The 21,404-nt window shown below is 34.1% G+C and overlaps 1 protein-coding gene across 1 annotated transcript in view; it reads left to right on the forward strand.

The window, feature by feature from the left end:
- The window catches only part of Gfrl (Glial cell line-derived neurotrophic family receptor-like), a 498,063-nt gene that overhangs the window by 459,788 nt on the left and 16,871 nt on the right, over positions 1 to 21,404 (forward strand). Inside the window, 2 exon segments of the mRNA XM_074173921.1 lie at positions 13,422 to 13,559; positions 17,287 to 17,492. Of these exon segments, the coding sequence (XP_074030022.1) occupies positions 13,422 to 13,559; positions 17,287 to 17,492 (344 nt within the window).

Consider the following 21,404-nt stretch of genomic DNA (forward strand, 5'->3'; position numbering starts at 1 on the left):
ATACTAAAACTTGAAAAATTTCAATTGCATGGAAAGTGTTCTTGGTATAATTCAGTGTTCATATGAAAGCATTTGTTTCGAAAGAATTTTTCTTTCGTGTAATTCAATGTTTATATGAAAGTAGCTGTTTCAGGAGGGCTATTTCTTCCAGATTATGTCTGAAAGTTACTTCTTCGCATGATCTACACATTTATGTATGGAGTTACTTCTTTTGAAATCGATGGTTAAGTTTTCCTCATTTTTTTCATTTCGAAATGGAGTAGTAAAAAGCCAGAAACTTTCTTATCCAAAAATTTAGTCACTCCAAAAATATACCCCTTCATTTCAAAAACACCTTTTTCAAACTGAACCACATGACAGCTGTCAGTGTCAATTGTTTTGTTGTCTCTCTCTTTGGTCATCCACGATATGGCTTTTACCAATGAACTATAATTTCAAAACAACGATTTTCATTAAGAAAATTCGAATAATCTTCTGTATATTTGTTAGGAGTCAATCTCTTTGATATGGAGACTTGTTTTATTATATTGACATGTTTCAATTGTTCAAATGTAACATTCTTTTCGTTACGGCCATCCCCACCAGCAGTACGTTGAGCCTTTTGTGATAATTTCATATTGTTCTATCATCATACAACCTTTGTAGCTTTTCCTTGAAGATAATAATGAATTTTTTCGAAATATTGGAATAACTTGTGTTATGAGAGTACACTTTCGTTCTGCTGAACACCCAAAGATATTTTCCAAGAATTTTTTGACAGATGTCACTGCCATATTTCTTGTTTCTCTCTTTAGATTCAAACACACATGGTTTCACACAGTTATTTTATAAAGCAAGTTGAAATGTTTCGATGACAAATTTACAAGTAATTGTTATGCTTCGGTGAGGCAATAAGTTATTTTATCTTGGTGAATTGTCCAACTGACCTGCTTCAATTTTATAAATTTCACATGATTTTTTATGCAGCCCACCTCAAAAACAGTAGGTCTCAACTTGTTTTATTATGATGACATGTTTCAATTGTTTAAATGTAACATTCTTTTCGACATGGCCACCTCAATAGGGCAAAATTGCGAACATGTGTTTCTTCTGTTCAGGAGACCTATCATGTATAGGCACAAAAACCAACCCGACCACGTAGGCAGCTATAGCTACCTGCGTGACATCCGGGTCCAAAATATAAATATTATAAATACACAGAAATATTTTACCAAATGTATTTGATACAAAAAACTACTTTTCGAGCCCTGAAGAAGAATTTATTTGAATTCGGCAAGAATACAATTGTTTTTTTTAAGAAAAAATTTATCCTGTTACCCAATCAACTCCTTCTTCAGAAAAATTATTGGATCATCAAACTAGTTAACTGAGTATCTGATATATATCAAAAATGGGTGAATTAGCGGACACAACATGCGGGTATGCCCTATTTCCGAGTATTGTATCTGTCTGCTTATGTCTACTGTCTACTATGATTCAATGCCGGGGTCTCAATCTGCCTTCTTTCCAGGTTTCATCGCTGGTCTTCGCGAGGGTCCCAATCTCCCAATCCCAATCTTTAATTTTCAAGCGTCCACAGTGGATAATGATTTCCATTTATAAGATAATTTATGTGATTCATCTCGAGGTTTTCGACTGTTGTATCCGCTAATTCACCTCCTTTTGATATGGAGAGGCAAACCGCGGACACGTGGTGTTGCCAAGTGCAAAGATGGGTAACACTTGGTTGCCGAAAACGGGAAAACAGTACAAACGAATGGATTACCAACAGGAGCCCAGCGCACATTTGTGGTTTCAGTTAGGAGACCTATAATTACTGGGATGCACCTAAAATCACCATGAAGGCAGTTGACAACCAAGTGTTCCATTTTCTAGTGTGCTATCACGTCCTATCTATCATGACCTTAGTCATAAACACTCGACAACACTTTTTTTATTATATTCATATCCTGGGCCTGGAAGTCACGCTGTTTTTTTCGAAAATATACCCTTTCATCTCTCTATGCAGTTTGTCACTCACTTGCATTCATAACTAACTATATTATCAAAGTTATTCATTGGATCAACGTAACAAAAGTTCCATAAAACCAAAAAACTGTCGAAATATCGTTTATCATCAGTTCTATTAATCATTGATAACCTTTGCTGCAATCCATGTGGGATGAGAAATGTGGGATTATATATACGTCGAATCATTTCAGGAGGTTCTGAATGTCAACATTTCAGCTGCTGAAATTTGTGTGCATAAAAATTTTACCATATATCGGCATCGTGACATTGTACTCATAACTTATACTTTTTCGATACCAAATAATCCTTTCAATTCATAAGCTGGGGTATTTGTGTATCCTGAATACGATTTATAGGGGATATGTTTCATTTAACGTTGAAACGGAGCTCAACTTGGTATGATAACTGTATTGTAGAATCTATCATTTTGTTGAAAATATTCAGAATTGATAAACGCAAAATAGTTTCGAATTGAAATCAAGTCTACAAAAACTCTACAATCCATCGTTACATCACATTATAAGTTGACAAAGTAACATTTGAAAAATGTGAAAGACTTGAATGTGATGTTTCATCATCGTTGGAGCATGAAATCTTGTCAGTTATTTTTTAAAATGACTCAAAATTGCCGTTCATCTAACAAATAAATCATCTGATATTGAGCAAAAGTCATTTGTTGTAGAAGAAATCAGAATTTTCTACTGTTCGGTGAAAATATATTGCCGATTTTCTTGAGAAGACTTTTTTTGTGTGACAGTCAATATTTCTTACTATTTTTTGTGTTTATAACCTTTCATTATTTGAAAAATGAATTTCAGCAAATCTTCCATTAATTTAGCTTCGTTTATTTCTTGGATTTTGAAAATGTATCGACTCAAAAAACAGTAAGAAACGTTGACGATGTTTTTGTTATTTCCAATAAGAGTCATCATAATCTGAATGCTTTTTGAATCTTCTATACGAACAAAAACCGACAATAAAGTTCACAACAGACGATGAATAATATGGTCAACTTTCATTGTTTGGTCTGTTGAATGAGTCGTCAGATCATATTGATACAAAGTTTCATTGAAAGATAACACATAACTCTTTACATCAACCGTTCGAACAACCGTTTTGAAAGTGTCAAGATTTCGACATGCTAATATCAGAGAAAACATTTTACTAGTTCAACGAATATTTCAAAAAGCAGTCAACAACATTGACATATTTCACATTCCATAGCTCCTTCGACAGTTGTTGGTTTGAGAATGAAAAGAAACGAGGAAAAAACTGGAAGTTATATTGTTTTGTTTTTCAATTATGTAGACGAAGGCAGATTAAGGCCTCCGCAATGTCGAGATAAGTATTTGCAGTTTCTCACCATTTTTGAAGGGAAAAATTATCAAATACGGTAAATTGATGACGGATAGCATATTTTTGTTTCTAAAAAAATTAAGGTGAACTTGAAGTTTTTCCTTTCTTCACCTGTTCAAAGTCCTTCATTAAAAATTGTATTTCTCTCAGATTGTGTGTTGTGAAAATATCCAGGAAGGTTAACAAAAGTATCTTTCTGTTGAAGTTAGAGGCTTTTTCAAAGTCACTGTTGATTACGGACCGGCGATGACACTTAAAGCTTCAGTTTGTTTCAGGTACAGATCCTTAAAAGTTTGTTTGAACATAAACTTTCATATTTCTGATGAATTCATGAATTACTAGATCTTTTTAAATGAAAAATGTGGAAAAGATACAAAGTACCGCAGTGTTGAAAACGAATGTGAAGTGCAGATTGAATAATCCTTTTTTGCGGTTGAATTCGTCTTTGTATTTTTCATCGCCTTTGTGATTGCATTCTTCGAAGGCACATTCTGTAGAGTTCCTAACACATGATAGTATTCAATTTTTATGCATTAAAATCATCCAAAATTTCGAAGGTGATTGATTGTTCCTTTAACCTAAGCGGTCTTCCCAATCAAACTCCTCATAAGTTCCTAAATATTTCAATGCGGATTTCTTTAGAAATGTCATTCAGCAAAGTACAATTCCAGATCCGATTTTTGATATGATATCCTCGTATAGTACCTCTGTTAGAGTTATTGCAAAATTTTCACCTTCTGCCGAGTATGCTCAAACTCATCTTCCGATATTATGCGATCAGTGAAGTACTACATAATTTTTTATAATACTGATGAACTTTCTCGGCTCTCGCTCTGACTTTCGCATTTCATAGTCCGTTGTTAGACATTGGCTATATTGAATACCCCAGATAATTATTCTACACAATTCAAATGTACAATCCATCTATATTGCTGAGTTTAATACAGAACATATCAGAGTCTCTCCTGTTGGAGGCGTGATAATTTAAAATATAAATTCAAAATAGTCAATTCTGTGGAGTTCAGAGACTACTACTACGCTATTACTAAATCTAGTACTCGTATGAATAGCGTTAATCATTTACGCTAATCTTAACGGCTGGTTCAATTAGCAAAAATTGTGATCCAGCGTTTCCGTTTACGACGTCCTGTTTTCTTCTTAACCTGAATATTATTTCAAAACGATGACTACATGTTCTGACATGATCACTGGCTCAATGATGCAATGAATTGTGTCTTGTCTGGTGTAGATATGAAACATTTCTTTCTGTTTCCTTTCATATCAATCGAATATTTTGGAGCTCAGAGTTTGCTATGCTATCATCTCATAAAGTGCCCTTAGGAGTACTGGGAAGCACTTATGCTAATCTTAATAGCTAGTTCTCCCAGCAAAAAATATGTTTTGGCGTTTCTGTTCCAGACTTTAAAAGAATAGAGCTCAAATGTATACCAAAACGATAGCCATATTTTCTGACCAGTAACTGACAGAACTTCTGTCGTATCTGGTGTAGATGTGAAGCATCTCATTCTGTAATCTCTCACATCAATGGGGTATTTATGAAACTGCAGAATACTTGAAAAGCATTCAAAATCAAAATCGCTGATCTCAATACTTTGTGAATGAGCAACTTGTGCTTGCAGTTTCTTGCAATTAGTGGGTTACCTAAATTCAACCATAGCGCTTTCGTAGGATCGCCCTGAGAATTCGAGAATATATCCAGGTAAACTACAAGATATCGAGTGCTACTCAGTCTGTCAACACTTTTTTGTTCAATCCGTACTAACCCGAAAAGTTGCATTTCTTCAAAGGGTTAACCATTTCGGTTACGGTAGGATAGATCTCAACTTTCTTTATTTTTATGTACAGCACAACTTGCCGATACAAATGATTCTTGCTACTATCCAGGTCATCAGAATGGAATATCATCAAAAGTCCATCAGATCACCTAATCAAAATTGTATGAATTTGATATCAAGTTCAATATTCAGAATGAATCAACATTCGAATCCATTTATAGACATATCGAATTTCACTTATTTTATCATTTATTATGGAAAATGATATAACAGGGTAAATAGGTTTTCAATCCATTGACGAACAGATTTCAATTCCGACCAATAGTAGCATCAAATTCATTACAGTAACTCATTATTTGTATCAAATCTATCATAGAAACACCAGTGTCTGAAGAAAATATTAAAATCACCATCGATCAATCTGAATATGATTGATGGTTTGTTTAGTGCATATAGATAGAATCTTGTTAAGTGGTTATATTTATCGAACCTTAAGTTCCTTTGTATATTTTCGAAACGACTGATATTTTCAATTACCATGAAAGTAGGCAGTATTATGCGAGTATTAATATTTTCACTCGTTACTGTAATGGTTTCTTTTCTTTTCTTTCTAATCTTTCCTTTCAATGAAGGTACTATTTGAAGTAAACAGAAAATGCTAGAAAATAGACATTCATTTATGCAGTTACAATTCATTATTTCCTTTTAGTTTTGATTTTCAAATTTTTACTGTTTGGTAAAACACCTCAGAAAACTCGTACAGTCCAAGACCAGAAACTGTATTGAACAGTGTGTAAGACGTTCAAGTCTGATTATTGCATTTTCTTTCATTTCAAATTCGAAATACGGAACAGGTATTTTTTCAATTTTGTAAAAATAACTTGAAAGCCACCAATGAAATCGTAGACCTGTTTGAGAATCACATAGAGAATTTTGATATCCTCAAATAGATAGTTTCATGTAGAATGCGAAAACAATCTAACATATAGAGTGTTTTATAATAAAAAAGCGCATAAACTCAAATGAAAAAAAATTAAAATCGAATTTAAATTGAAAAATGGTGTATGAAAATGAATACTCCGCGGTCAGTTTACCAAACAAAATTTGGCTTTTGGAATGAACAGCTCATTATTTTCATTCTATTCAGAGGCTGTATCACTCCCTAATTATTTTTTAAATAAATAACTTGACAAGGGTACATTGAAGCTTGGAAAAATTCAGTATTGAGAAGAGAAAAGTCTGAATGATGAAATGGTTATTTCTGGAATCAAAAAACTCCAGCATTCTGTGCCCCGGAAATATTTTTTGGTATAGGTCAAGTAAACGATATAGTGCAACCTACCTTCCAACAGCTCCCCTTTAATAATATAGTTGGGGAGCTAACTAATTTCGTTATTCAATAATCATAGCTAATTATATAAGAATCACAATAACTATCAATATGGAAGTGTCCAATCTCCTATAGTCCATATTGTCCATATAGTCTCCATATATCATCAACCAATGAGCAATTTCGTCAACGTGAGATAAGTGGACATTGGGTCTAAAAATCATGTGCCCCAAACGGACGCAATGAGCCAAAATGATAACCTTCTGCTGTCTGCGATTAAGATTTATGCTTTGGAGCAGCCAGTCAGTATGATCTTGAGATTTGAAAAATTACGCTTATACCATATCGAACCTTGCGTTACACATATACCGATGTGCAGGTACTCTTTACATCTAGCTACTCCTCCCTTTCGCTCTTTTCGCTCATTCATCGGTTCGAGTATTCTGTCAACTGAGATGACTATTCGTTTTATTCATTATTTTCATCATTATCTTTATTTTCTCTGCGAACTCATTTTGGGTCTTTCGTTGAACGGCTTACAATTTGGTGATAGAGTTGCTGTTGAAAACAGTTACTCGTGTCGCTGCAGTGAAAAAAAAATAATTTAGATCCTGCGCTGTTGTTGTCGCAGATCATTTAGAGGAGGAAATCGGAACTCTTGACGAATTTACGGGCTCCATCAAGTACCATTCTCTCAAAGTCTAGAGTCTTTCTATTGTATGATCAGGGAGCAGATGATTTTTGGGGGCAAACTCCTTTGGAGATATATAATTTTCTGTTTTTCACGTCGATTTGATACACATGCGCCCGAGCCCCCTTCACCACCCTGCCACTTCACAACTGCAGTGACAGTATTTCAATGACGTTACCTCTTGTGAATAGCTTTTTTCCACTTCGCAATGGGTGGATCTGAAGTGAGTGGGTCTATTCGAAGCTCCATTCTAACCCGCGAGAGTTTATTGTGTCTCAAACCCAACTCAACCAAATAAATGCAGCTCCTTCACGAAGCTGATTTATTTTTTCGGTGAGTGATCTTTAAGATCAATTGGCAATAGTGGAATACTGATATGAAACCTGATATGAATCGCGGCGGGACAGGTACAGAGTACGTGCTTTGCTACCAGGGCCTAAATTTCCTAGAGAAGAATAATCCTTTCCATCATTATAAATCATGTTACATTTTCCATAATCTAGAGGACCTCCTAAGTTAGTTCAAGTGTTGGAGAATTGTGGAACTTTCTCTTTCAAACCGATATTATAAAGAAGATTCTTGGGGTCGTTTGATAAACCAGCATCTCCTCCGTAAACTCAATTCAAAATTTGGAGAGTATGACTCTATATTATGGAATCCAGTTTACGACTACCAAAAAACATCAACCAAAAGCGTGCAGACGAAGTTCCTAAAATATTAATGTCTACCCCAGACAATATCCCAGAAGAGGCATTGATCATAACATTCTGTTGACACGACTTGATATAAAATATTTGGAAAATAGAAGAGTTATCCTAGGTATAAAACTCCTGCATAAATCACTAAACGATAATACTGACAGTACGGTTCCTTTACCCGAGATCAATTTCTTAGTACCAAGAAGCGGAGGTCGACACAATCTGAAGTTCTATTGCGAAGCATCACGCACAAATATCATGCTACCATCACCATTGAATTTTATGTCCAGTAGCTTCAATAAATTGCGATATTCATTTCGAATCTCTAAACGGCTTGGTATCATATATCCACAATCACTCTTTATGATACTATAATGTTTGTGTCAGTACTGTTACATTGCATGATTTGTAGCTTTTTGTGTTATATACTTAATTTTTCATTCCTCTTTCAAAATTCTACTTATATGAATATTTTATATATACTTCGTCTTAGCAGATTCTGCTTTCACTGCAGAAGAATTTGGTGCAAAGCAGATTCATGAAATATCTTGCTCTGAAGAAGGCGATACATCCTTTACACGCTGCACCACCTAGCACTCTAGATTCGTTCAAAAGTTGGGTCATTGAGAAACTCCTGCTCTTGATTCGATGTTTCAGGTTGGGGAAAGATTATTTCCTCTCCTGATACAGTTTCAGCTTCTGCTTTTCAGGAAAATAATGCAAGGTAGATTCATGAAATATCCTTCCTTTCGAAGAGGTAATAAAGTCACTTCCTGACTGCACTACCTAGCCTTCTGGGTTTGTTCAATATTTGGAGAACTGAGGATATGTTATAGGAATGACTGTGGCATCCAACCTACATGTTGCTATGCGGAAAAGCCGGAGATCCTTCGTTACAGGAACTACAATTGTGATCGTTTAGTTGACTTCTATTCTTTCCGTAGACTTAGGTTAGAGGTTTTGATTACTTCATGGTCTATAAGGGAGTAGCTAGAAAAATAAAGTATTTCACGGTATAGCCCTGCATTAACATACAGGATACAGGGACAGGGTGCCCAGTATCTCTAATGTTCCGTTAGTGACCCTGAGTGGACTCAGACTCATACATTATTTCGGTACGAATCCATACCACAGGATGAGGCGTCATCCTGGAGGGTCATTATTCTCCTTGAAAAATACTTTGAATTTACGCAGTTACTCATCGAGGTGAACGAAAAAGTTTTCTTTTTTACACCTGTAGAAAATTTATTACAATTTCAATATTTCTCAGATCGTTGAAGGTGGTAAAACCCAGAAAATGGGATTAAATACTATGATTGCTCCTTCAAAAATATTACTTCCGTTCGCACAACATACCTTATATGTGGAAAAACCAAAACACTAAACATTCTTACTTTGAAATACTAATAAGATAAGAAGCGTACCAGTGTTTGCAAGTTGAAAGCAATATAACGACTTCTACAAATAAAAAATCAATAGGGATAACAACTTTTGTAATTGTTATCATATTTTCATCGGTTTCAATTCGAATCATAGCCAGTTTCGTTAGAGCATATCAGAATCATTTATTCATCTCAAAAGAATACACATTGTATGGTGAAAACTACAGAATATGTAACTTATCGGACTAGTCAAAAAATATATTTGTATATAAAATAGAAAGAAATTTGTTGATATTCTTGTCATAACTGCTGACTTGCTAACGCTCATATCTATTAGATTTTTCATCTTATTGAAATATTTCACACCGACATATTTTAGGGAATTTTGACCAATGAAAAGCCTGGAAAAGGGCATATGAATATTTTTCTTATTCCTTGTATCATGTGCATGTACTTGGTCATTCTTCAGAAATATTTCGTCATTGTCCTTTATGAAAAATATCAGGTTCAATTTGTGAAGGCAGAGTAGCGTTAGTATTTTAGAATTTCGAAATAGTGGCTCACAAGATTCTGAAGTGTGAGTTTTATTCATAGCTCTGATGATTTTTTTGGGAGTTGAGGATCCTCAAAATATTATCCCATATTGCATAGCTTACTGTGCCAATCCATCCATCCATCATGGATTCATATCTTATATAAATTCGGTAACGAGGATTAACTCTGGTACTTGTATAGATCATTGTTTCGTAAAAGATACCTCAAATAACTACATATACAATTCATTCGTCCTTGAAACAGATATAACTGATCACTTCTCTATTGCACTACAAATCATTTCACCTGAAACAAAGAAAACATCCTTTGATTTATTGAAATATAAAAAATGTATTGATAACAAAAAACTAAAACAGAACATTTGCGAGGAAAATTGGCTGGATTTATACTCGACAGATGACATTGAACTTGCTACTCAAATATTGATTCAAAAATCAACAATATCGTTTAAAAAAAGCATAAACACAATTCAAGTTATTAGGAAAAACATGAAAAGCAATCCGTGGATTACTGATGATATACTGAAGTCCATTGAAGTGAAAGCTAATCTTTATAATACATTGAAAGGAAACCCAACAGAAATAAATAAAATAAAATATTAACAGTACAAAAATAGACTAAAAAAATAACAGAGGAAGCCAAAATAAGTTTTTATCGAAACAAAATTGAAAATAATAAAGGAGAATCCTCTAAACTGTGGAAAACTAATAATGAAATGACGAATAAAGGGAGTAACGAGAATACAATAAAATAAATTCAATCTAATCATGGTTCTATGATTACTGACCAGAAAAAAATTGCTAACAAATTTGTTAACACTATAGCGGAATTGGTAAAGTCTTGGCGGATAAAATACAAAAAAGACCAAATTATAAAAAAAATAAACCAAAAACCAAAATTATGAATTATTTTCACCTAGAAAATACTGATGAACGTGAAGTCTTGCAAGTTATTCAGAACTTGAAGAATAAAAAATCCCCGGAATTGACACTCTTAGAGCTGAAACTATTGAACTGATAGCAAAAGAACTAGCAATTCTATTGACATACATAATAAACTGGTCATTCAGTAGTGGAATATGTCCAGCTCCATTCAAGTGTGCTGTTATTTCACCAATATTCAAGTCTGGAAATAAACTCAAAGTGGATAACTATCGCCCAATATCCGTAATTACAAACTTTGCGAAAATATTCGAAACCATCTTGAAATCACGCATTGAAAAATACATGACTTGAAGAAAGCATTTGATAGAGTTAGCCCAGATCAACTTCTAGAGGTACTTGAGAGTATTGAATTCAGAGGAACATCCCACCCACTCCTCTATAGTTATCTCCATGGAAGGAACCAATGTGTGGAAATCAAAGACAATCTCAGTGAATCTCGAAAAGTACAATATGATGTACCCCAAGGGACAGTTCTGGGTCCAATTCTCTTCAATATCTATCTGAACGATCTTTTTATGCTAGATGTGGAAAATTTCAAAGCTATAATTTAATAATTTGAAAGTAAACTACTGACTATTAATATAGCTAAAATATCTAACATTACCTTTACATCTTATGCTAGCCATTTACCAAGTTTCAAATGCTCATGTTATACTATACCTTGTTTGAAACTCACCTCTCCTATGGGATAGTTGCCTGGGGAGCAGCAAGTAATTCTCATATAAAAATCCTAGAACAAATTCAAAAATCAACTCTGAAAATAAACACAAATAAAAAAAGAACTTACCCCCACAGAAGCGCTATATAAGGAAATATTAACTTTAGACATAAGACTTCTTCAAAACTGTTATATGGCAACACAAAAATAAACATGACCTTAGAACAATTGTACACCATTATGCAACTCGCCACAAAATGAATTCAACCTATGTACCAAAATCAGAGAAAAATACTTTACAAAATTGTTATACTTACTTAGCTCCTCGGCTGTATAATCTTTTTCCAGCACATATCAAAACTATCTTTGGCATTAATATGTTAAAAAATAAGCTTTAAGCTTGGATCTCAGGTTTGCCTACAGCACAGATACACCAATATGTTGATATGAAAAATACATATCACTACAATGTATAAATGTCTGTAGAAGATGTATGTGATTAGGGTTATGTAATCTGTAGGTCAACACACCATGGTTTGTTTGTTTTTTTCATGTAAAAAAATACGGTATTTGTTTGATTGATGTGTGAGTGATGTTCGATGTAATTTATCTATAGCCATTGTTTCATTATAGGTATAACCTAAATGTTTTATTTATGTTTACTATAATATAGTGCTTTTTTTGTTCATGCTAAATATTTCTATTTATATTGACTATATATGATTTTAATGTAATATCTGTATACAATTTTTCTAGTACTTTTTTTTCATACCGAAAGAAACTTCATTTTTCATATTTCATTCATTATAATCTATTGTATATAATATAATCTATTATTATAACAAATAAATATTATTATTATTATAATAAAGAATTCTCAGTACTTCAGTTGATACTGTATTCCTCAGATTTCTAATAATGTATGTGACTGTGCTGAGTTTTGTTTAGGTGTTGTGCTATCAAGCACAACACCTAAAAACTTCATACTCTTTTCTGTTTTCTTTTGATTCTCCATTAATTTTTAAGTAGAGATCATTGTCAGGATTTGTTTGAAGGTGATTGACAATGTTTCGTGATGAATTTCACTAGTTCGGACTTCCATTGTCTACCATATAAAATGATTTGAAATCCCTGAAACAAGTAAAAAAGAATAATTAAAAAAGAATAGTTGAAAATAACAATTATATTAAGCAACAATAAACCTGAAATGAAATGATAGTGAAATAACCTACAAGTAAAAATATAATAATTGAATAAATAAATATTAAAGGAATGAAAAAAGAAAATAATAAAAAAATAAAAAGGTGTAGAGATTCCAAGTCACGTTAGTTCACTACGTTTCGATTGTTGGTATCTACAATCGTCTTCGGGTGATGACGGGGTGAATCTCTACACCTTTTTATTTTTTTATTATTTTCTTTTTTCATTCCTTTAATATTTATTCATTCAATTATTATATTTTTACTTGTAGGTTATTTCACTATCATTTCATTTCAGGTTTATTGTTGCTTAATATAATTGTTATTTTCAACTATTCTTTTTTGATTAGTCTTTTTTACTTGTTTCAGGGATTTCGAATCATTTTATATAGTAGACAATGGAAGTCCGAACTAGTGAAATTCATTGTCAGGATTCATATTTTTTTGGTAAGAATCGAATATGATAGATAAGTCTTAGCAGTGTTTAGTGCTAGTCCATTTTCACTACAATAGTCACTGATTTACTTTGATACCTTATACTGGACATTGAAATATTCGTATCATCTGCATAAAGAATGATTTGATCTGCAGCAACACAGGTGTTCTTTATGTCACTTGTGAATATCAATGAAGACGACACTAATTTCTCAGTAGATTTGCGCATTTTTTTTATAATTCGGTTCGATTTGATCATTCTATAAAATGGTATTTCCAGAAACTTCTGCCTAACGAAGATGAAGTTTTGACTGTTGATTTTACCCTCGGCTGACAATCGAATTTCCAATGTGCCCTCTTGTTGCAGAAAAACAGACAATAGACAAGACGCCTGTTTGATTGCCCAGGAAAAACTCCACCCGGTGTGCGCTCAGAGAGTTGAAGACTCTCCCCAACCCACCTGCTTGCATCTGGCTGAAGTTTGTCGGGAGAACAAAGACTGTCGGTGAGTTTCAAACTTGCGAGGGAGACTCAGCGGTCCATCATAAAATAGGAACAAAGCATAGAACAATACTCCCATTGAACTATAGAAATTTGAATTTTTCATTTGAGTATGGATTCACTTGATGTATCAAAATTAATAATCGTACAGCATCAAGAACTCCTCATGTAGTTGAATTGAAGAATAATATCCAAAGAATAATATTTGAAATAGGAATGAATTGATATTTTTCCTTCCAAAATATGTCATTTGAAAAATTTAACAAATATACAATTTTTCTTCGCAGTACTTCCATCAAGAAAATTTCTGATCAATCTTTGTTTGTAGTTCTCTTCCATTTTATACCTATTCATTTATAGAATCTTATTATTTCGAAATATTGAATAACTGACTGAGGAAATTTGTTTATTTTTCATCGAATACTGAGAATAATATGGTAATCAAATTCATGAAGTATTATAATTTGAAATGATCGAAATACTATTCATTCAATTCAGGAAGGAAACATGTCATAATGTATACTCCAAAGCTGTCACCCATCTTCTGCACATAATCAATTCATATTTACCAGCAAGCCATATTTCTCACAAACTAGAATATAAAAAACTTCTAAGAGGAAAGAACCTTCCAAAAATGATCTCATCTGCCATATTGCGTAAACGACTTTCATGATACAGTGCAGATTGTTTCATGATCCCTATTGAATTCATTGAAGTTTCTTCCTCCAATTTCAGTTTATGAAACCCGGTGCAGAAGATATCAATCTATAATTTCTGTTTCCTACTTAAGAATTCATATACCACCTCAAACTTCATTGAGGTCTACAATATCTTTATTCGATAACATTATCATAACCTACAAATATTTTAGTCAATTTTCCATGAAATTATAATGCCTCATTATAATTTCGATATGGATCTTGTCTTGGAAAGACTTCTACCCGATGTAATGAAAACTTTTCTAACAAATACCATATTAAATAAGGGCAATAAACAAAATTACAAATTCCTTTTATAATTATATATTTTCAAAGTAACAACTGGAGAAAATTGTTTTATCAATAACATCATACACAATATACCAAAAATCATGGAATACGATAGAAATAATCATTTCATGAATCACCAATTCTGTTCGATATTTTTTTTCAATATTATATAACATTGATATTATAATCAACACTCTCATGTATCATTAAAGAAACACTAATTTTACGCAATTGATACAAAAATAACCATTTTATACAAGTGTCAAAAAACTTGACATTCCAGCATCTCTGTTGATACGTAAGTGATTACATTTTTTACCGTGAAAATATTTTTTTCACGGTGGAAAAAAAACTGTTTTTACAGCTAAAATAATTCACAAAATAAATGTGAAATATTACTTTTTTGTACAGCTGTCAGAGACTCTTGATATTTCTGCACCTCTATCGATGCGTAAATGTTTACTTTTTTTCACTGCCAAAACAATTCTCCGAATGAACATGAAATATTACTTTTTGAAGGATTTATTTCAACCACACTGTTGATTATTGGTTGATTATTCATCATAAAATAAATGAAATATTTATTGGAATAATAATTGATAGTAGAGTTTGAACAATTACTTTCAACATAAATTCCCGAAGATGATCCATGTTGCTGCTGATCTGAAACATTAGATATTTCTTGAAGAGTGGATTCTACAATTTTATCAGATATTTTAATTCATTTGGAAGAAGATAAACAATTCAATATTTCGTTAGAAATCTCAATTTTGTTATCGAACTATCTTATATATTTGCTTCTGCTACGGAGGCAGATTTCCAGCAACGTTTTATGGATGTGATGTTGCTGCATTGGCCATAAGAGTTACAGAGCTTCTCTGAAACACTGACCTATGTAGCTCTCATACATGTCTTTTCCAAGTTATTTTGCAATCAAGCTGGGAATTTCTCCTATTTTATTTATTCCCACATTTTGGTTACTACATTTCCCTCTCGAATATTTTAAAAATAATCTGTTGATTTTTGTATTGGGCGTTATATCTCAATATAATCAGAATTTGAAACAGTAAACGTTCTTAAGCAATAGGCCATCGTTTCAGGTATTATAACAATCAATATAGAACCAGTATATTCAATGGCATCAATAGTTATAAGTAATAATTCTTAACGGCGACAAGCACCGCTGGTACCCAAAATTAGGACAACCTATAAATAAACATATTGAAATTACTACTAATCTTACAAAATTATGATATCTGTACGTTATAAAGTAAATTCGTTTCGTTATCAGCATTGTTGCTTCATTAGATAAGTAGACTGTGGTATAATATAGGATTGTATGATTTGAGGAAAAAAGCGAGAGAGATTACGTGGCTGTGGTTGTCACCTGAGTGTATGTCGGCTCTAGTAGGGGCTTATAGAGAGACTTCTGGTTCCAGGAGGATGATCGTAAGAACCCATTAGATCACACGACACTAGATGGCCAGCAACTTTCTTAATTCATTGAGTAGGTTGTTAAATCACCTGAGATGCTTTCTGTAGCGAGTCTATGTATCGAATCCCTGTTGTTCTGCTGCTGTTTTAGCGACCGACCAAATATATTGATACGAGGAGCGCTCCATATATTTAATCAGAACAAGAAACGCAGCCGAATTTCGCGTTGAATACAAATTTTGCAAATTGAGTGAAAAACATCGAAAGACAAATACAGAAAGAGAAAAATGAAAATAAAAGAGAACTGGTGAAGGCGGAACAAGCATCTTGAATACATTTATCGATATCATCCCTTGATAAAACATTAGATTTCTTTACTTGGTATCCGACGCTTTTGTTCTCAATGAGCGGGATTAATTTTGAAAACTTCCCTTCATCAATATTTTTCCTACATTCAATGTGCTTTTTAACAATGAATATACACTCCATAACATAGAAGGTTTTATGATTTTTTATTTCTCCTCAAAATAACATACAAGCACATTTTTAGAAACCTTTTTCACATGTTTCTTGTCGCACCATTCACGAAATTGGTCATATGTTTTCTCATATGTATATTAACTTGGATTTGGCTGGTAACATAATAGATACTATTGCATTTTCTTTCTCAGATATATCTAATGGGGTAGGTATCACATCCGCAATCAACATCCATCATTTTGTAAATAAATTGGAATTGAAGCAACTACTAGGAAACACGCGGCGTGCCAACAAACCGTTTCTATAATAACGACACAGAAAGACCACTGGATGCTATGAATTTGTATTGGAAGTATCAATAACATTAAGGATAATATGTATAGAAAATAGAAGTAATATTCAGTTATGTTGGACTTAATTTTTTTAGACAGGAAAAATTTTTCAACATGGTTTTACTGAAAACATTTTCAAGACTACAATCGTTTAGAAACAATAACTTATCAGGACAAAAAACTACGTCAAGATGTATTGGAAGTATTTTCAATATATTTCAGACGATGTTAATTCACATTTACAGTTGTACAAAAAATGCTGCCAAAAGCTAATATCCTCATGTGACAATTAAAAACACTCATTTTACGCACTTAATATAAAAATAAATATTTGCTGTTCTGTCACCGGCAGAAATACCCTATCTTTCCTAGTCCCTTTGTAACCCTCAAGAGCCCTTTCTCCGACGTCGATAATACAAATTTTGTGATATATCTTCCGATTCCTTCTCGAACATATTTTCCCTTAGCTCAACAACATATTGGCATTTGATTTCAGGATGAAACTGGAACATTATGAGCAATCGTGTGCAGTTGATAGCGTAACAAAAAAATGTGCCGGATCGCCAATAGAATGCCGATCAGCAATCTTGGGAATTCTCGGAACGGATTTGAGGACGACGTGTGCCTGCAAAGGGACGGATATGACCCAGTTGTATGAATGTCTCGGATGGCAGAGGCTACTTTGGGTCAATCCATGTGTTGGTAAGTATCGACAAACGTACTGCTTGGCAAAAATAGCTTCGCCTCTGAGACGCGCCAACGATAAAGAGAGATGGTGACTGTTCACTACCCACTTTTATCAGTTTGTTTAATCGGGAAAATAATTCTGGCTCAAATAATTTCGGCAAGTGTTGACAACTACACATATACCAGTAGGGAACGGAAACCCCAGTTCTTCCTTTTATGCAGGTGGAAAATAAATGAAAAATAATCAGATATAATTGCAAATAATAGATTCCTACATTCTCATAGGAGATAAGTGAATTAAGAGAAAATGGATGAACTAACCGATAATTGATAGATAATTGAATGCCTAGTTACTGGAAAGGGAACATAGCAGGTAGACAATCTACAAAACAATGCTTGCAATATTGATAATAGCATACAACTTCATACATGAATATAATCATATAATTCATATAAGATTGGTTGCCTAAAGATTAATTATAACATGATTCGTCATTTTAAACATGAGAAGATTAGTCATAACATGAATCGATATTATTACAAAATTATAAACATGTACTACTCGCTAATAACCACTAGGTTGATGCGACTTTGCTTAAAAAAAAAATAAAAAAAAAATGATTCATCGTCCACGATGGTTATCGTCAGGAAGTGTTTCGATTCCGGAAAGATTACCATGTTCATCCACTGAAACGTCACCCCCATATTGCTATTTCGATGCGGTGTTGCTGTACTCATCATGTGAATTAATAATCAGATCATTCAGGATGATGTCTTCCATGAGTTCATTTGACATGAAATCGTCCGAAAACTTCTTTTCTCGTTCACCACAAGATTTCCAATATTGCATGATATCGTTGAAATCGAAACGAACACTCTTATTTGTCATGTAATCTTCCAGCTCGGCTCAAACTAACCTAATTGAATTCAAGTCCTGGTGATACGGCGGTAATCGTACAATGTTGTGATTTGCTGCTAAAACGAGCTAATCTATTTCCTATCGTACGAATTTTGGCTTCTAGTTGTTCAAGAGGTCATATTAATTCAGATTTCAGGATGTTTTATCCAAATGAAATATTTCTCTTTGATGATTGCATATCGACTTTTTTGGTAGTATCGTTGGAATTTTGTCGATTATGATTCATCTACGTAAAATGTCAAATAACCATCACAATTTCGTAACTTTTGATACATTTCTTTTTATTTGGTGTTGAAGATGTTGTTCCCGTTTTTATATCTGATTTGATTTTTTGTACTGTTCGCATGAAAACTCCTGTGGCCTCAGCTACTCGTTCTTGAACATTCGAAGTTAAAATACAATACTGCCATTGCTTCCGCTTGCATAGGTAAATCTCAATACGTCGTTCCCAATTTCTTTACTTTCTCAACTGAGCACCTTATTTTTTAGATTACTGTTCGAAAGCATTTTCACAGTTCACCAAACAGAATAATTACTCTACTTACCGAACTAATAGAATGTTCACTATTGGAGTTTCTTGGTGTTAATGAGTTCTCGCCTCACTCAGCTGGCTGATCTACTACGCATCGAATATTCAAAGGCACAGCTAGACTTGCTGAGATGTACATCCAAGAAAACTGATAATTAATGGTTCATACTAATTCCATTGTGAAATAACAGTATATTATTCAACGAGAGAGAAATGTGGTAATTATTTACGAGAATGAAAGTTGTCATAACGAAAAGACACCCGAAAAGCATTCAAAAATACCTTTTATAATTGTTATTTCATTCAATTCAAATAAATTTCGAAATAGATGGTTGAATATATTGAAAAATTGGTTTTGTCTAGTTGAATTTTAACCCAAAATTTTGGTTTTGAGTCCCGTGTTTTTTTAAGGGACAAAACACACGTACTACAAGAAAATCCTCATGGCGCTCTAAGAGCGGTGCCTGTATGAAAGTAGCGATTCGAATTGGATTTGAATCACTGAACTCAGGACGTTTATTCCACACGAACGCTGTTCTCTAAAGATGTATAGAAACCAGTGTGAAACTATTCTCATTTTGTTATTTTGTGACGAACTTTCAAAATGTAACATTTCTCGACACAGATATTTCTGGTGAAGTTCACTCATTTTACTTTTCGAGATCATGTTTTTTTCTTGTTTTTCGGTGGAAACTAAACCAAAACGAAATATCGATTCAATGATGAAGTTTGATATTTGAGAACAGTTTTTGTAATAAATTCCTACAGCTTACTCACGATTGAAAATAATCGAAACGCTACTGTAAAGATATGAATTTGTTCGTCTGTGATTGGCTTTGAAAGTAGTAAGCTAATCTGGTCAACTGTGATTAGTTTGAAGATGTAAGTTACGAGATCATTGTGACCCGAAGGTCAATTTTCATAGATGTAGATAGATGTACAACGATAAGTCGAGACTATTTTAATTTTGACGAACCTTTCGATGTTTTCATTGAATCATGATTATACGTGCTGAAAGAGTAATTTGGGAAAGTCTACTGATTGAAATATCTTTCGTTTCACGCCTAACGACTGAACGGATTTGGATGAAACTCTATATAAATACAGCTTTTATAGCCTTCGTACAATTCACATTAGTTTTGTGTATTTTTGGTCATAATATAACGATAAGTATATCAGAGGGTACAGATTTTTGAAACGACCCTCGATCTTTGTCTTCACGGTTGTGATGTGCGGGTTCCAGGTGAGCCTACGGCCTATACTCGCGCTTGCCAGTCGATCTTCCTTCCAGAGATCGTCTGGGAGAGAGCACGGCCCCCTGTGGCACTCCAGCGAGGGTCTTTCTGTTGTTAAACAGAGAGCCCTCTACCCTAACCTGAAATGTTCTGTCTTTCAGGAAAGACCCAATCCACCGGATTAGCTCCAAAGCAGGTCGAACGACACTAGCTTATGCAGAAGACCTTCGTGCCATACGCGGTCGAAATGTCCAAAAGAACGACATGAACTTTACGATTATGATTTAGCTCTGTGACGGTATTTTCGACCAGTCTCAGTGCCTGTAGCTCAGTGGAGTGTTCTCTCCTGAAGCCGAATTGTTCGTCAGGCAGAACATTTCGGTCCTCAACTTCTTTGTTGCAGAACGACTCTTTCAACCAGCTTACCTGTTTTGTGATCATGACAACGATCACATGTTTCCACTTTCTGAGGGCCAACGAACTGTTTACGATCTGAAGTAGATTTTCGACGCACGTGTCAGAAAGCCTCTTCAACAACTTATTGGTTATTGAATCGACCCCCAGAGATTTCTTGGCCTTTGCGGTCCTGTTATAACGCTTCAGCTCTTCCACAGAAGCTGGGCGGAATTATCGTCGTCATCTCCTCTGACAATACGTACTATATAATACAACTAGCGTAACGCTAGTTGCACACACACCGATTTTGGACGGCTAGTATAAAATCGGCCGACATTTTATTGGTAGCGGGTGCTTGCACACTCACCGGATTTTTATCGGTCAAACAATCAGTTGCTTTGTTGTCGTAATTAGCACGTACTACCAAAACGAAGTTAATGCGTAGTAACTAAAATTTCACCGAGCATTCGAGACTGGAATGGTCGGTAAAAAACCGGTGAGTATGCAAGAGTGTATTTAGTCATGTACGCCACTACTTCCCGGTACTGCCAGCGATACAGTGGCAGTGGACGGCTTCTCACCGGTATTTTACCGGCGACGATCACCGGTCGGCGTGTGTGCCAGGTCCCGTTCCCACATGTGGTTTACTATTGGAATTTGGACGACCGGTACAAAGTTGGCCGTCTAAAATCGGTGTGTGTGCAACTAGCGTTACTAAGGCTATCCATTCAGAGCTTTTTTTTATCTCACTACGGAAGCTTCTCTAGTTTCAAGCGTCTTTGTTCTAGGAAAGGAAAGTCCCTTGAGTTTTTTTCTAAAAACGGCATGAACTTTGTTGGTGCCGATGG

The sequence above is a fragment of the Leptinotarsa decemlineata genome, unplaced genomic scaffold (genome assembly GCF_025532065.1).
Source record: "Leptinotarsa decemlineata unplaced genomic scaffold, Ldec_3_MD MMD2_tig00000505_RagTag_RagTag, whole genome shotgun sequence".
In the NCBI taxonomy this organism is placed as follows: Eukaryota; Metazoa; Arthropoda; class Insecta; order Coleoptera; family Chrysomelidae; genus Leptinotarsa; species Leptinotarsa decemlineata.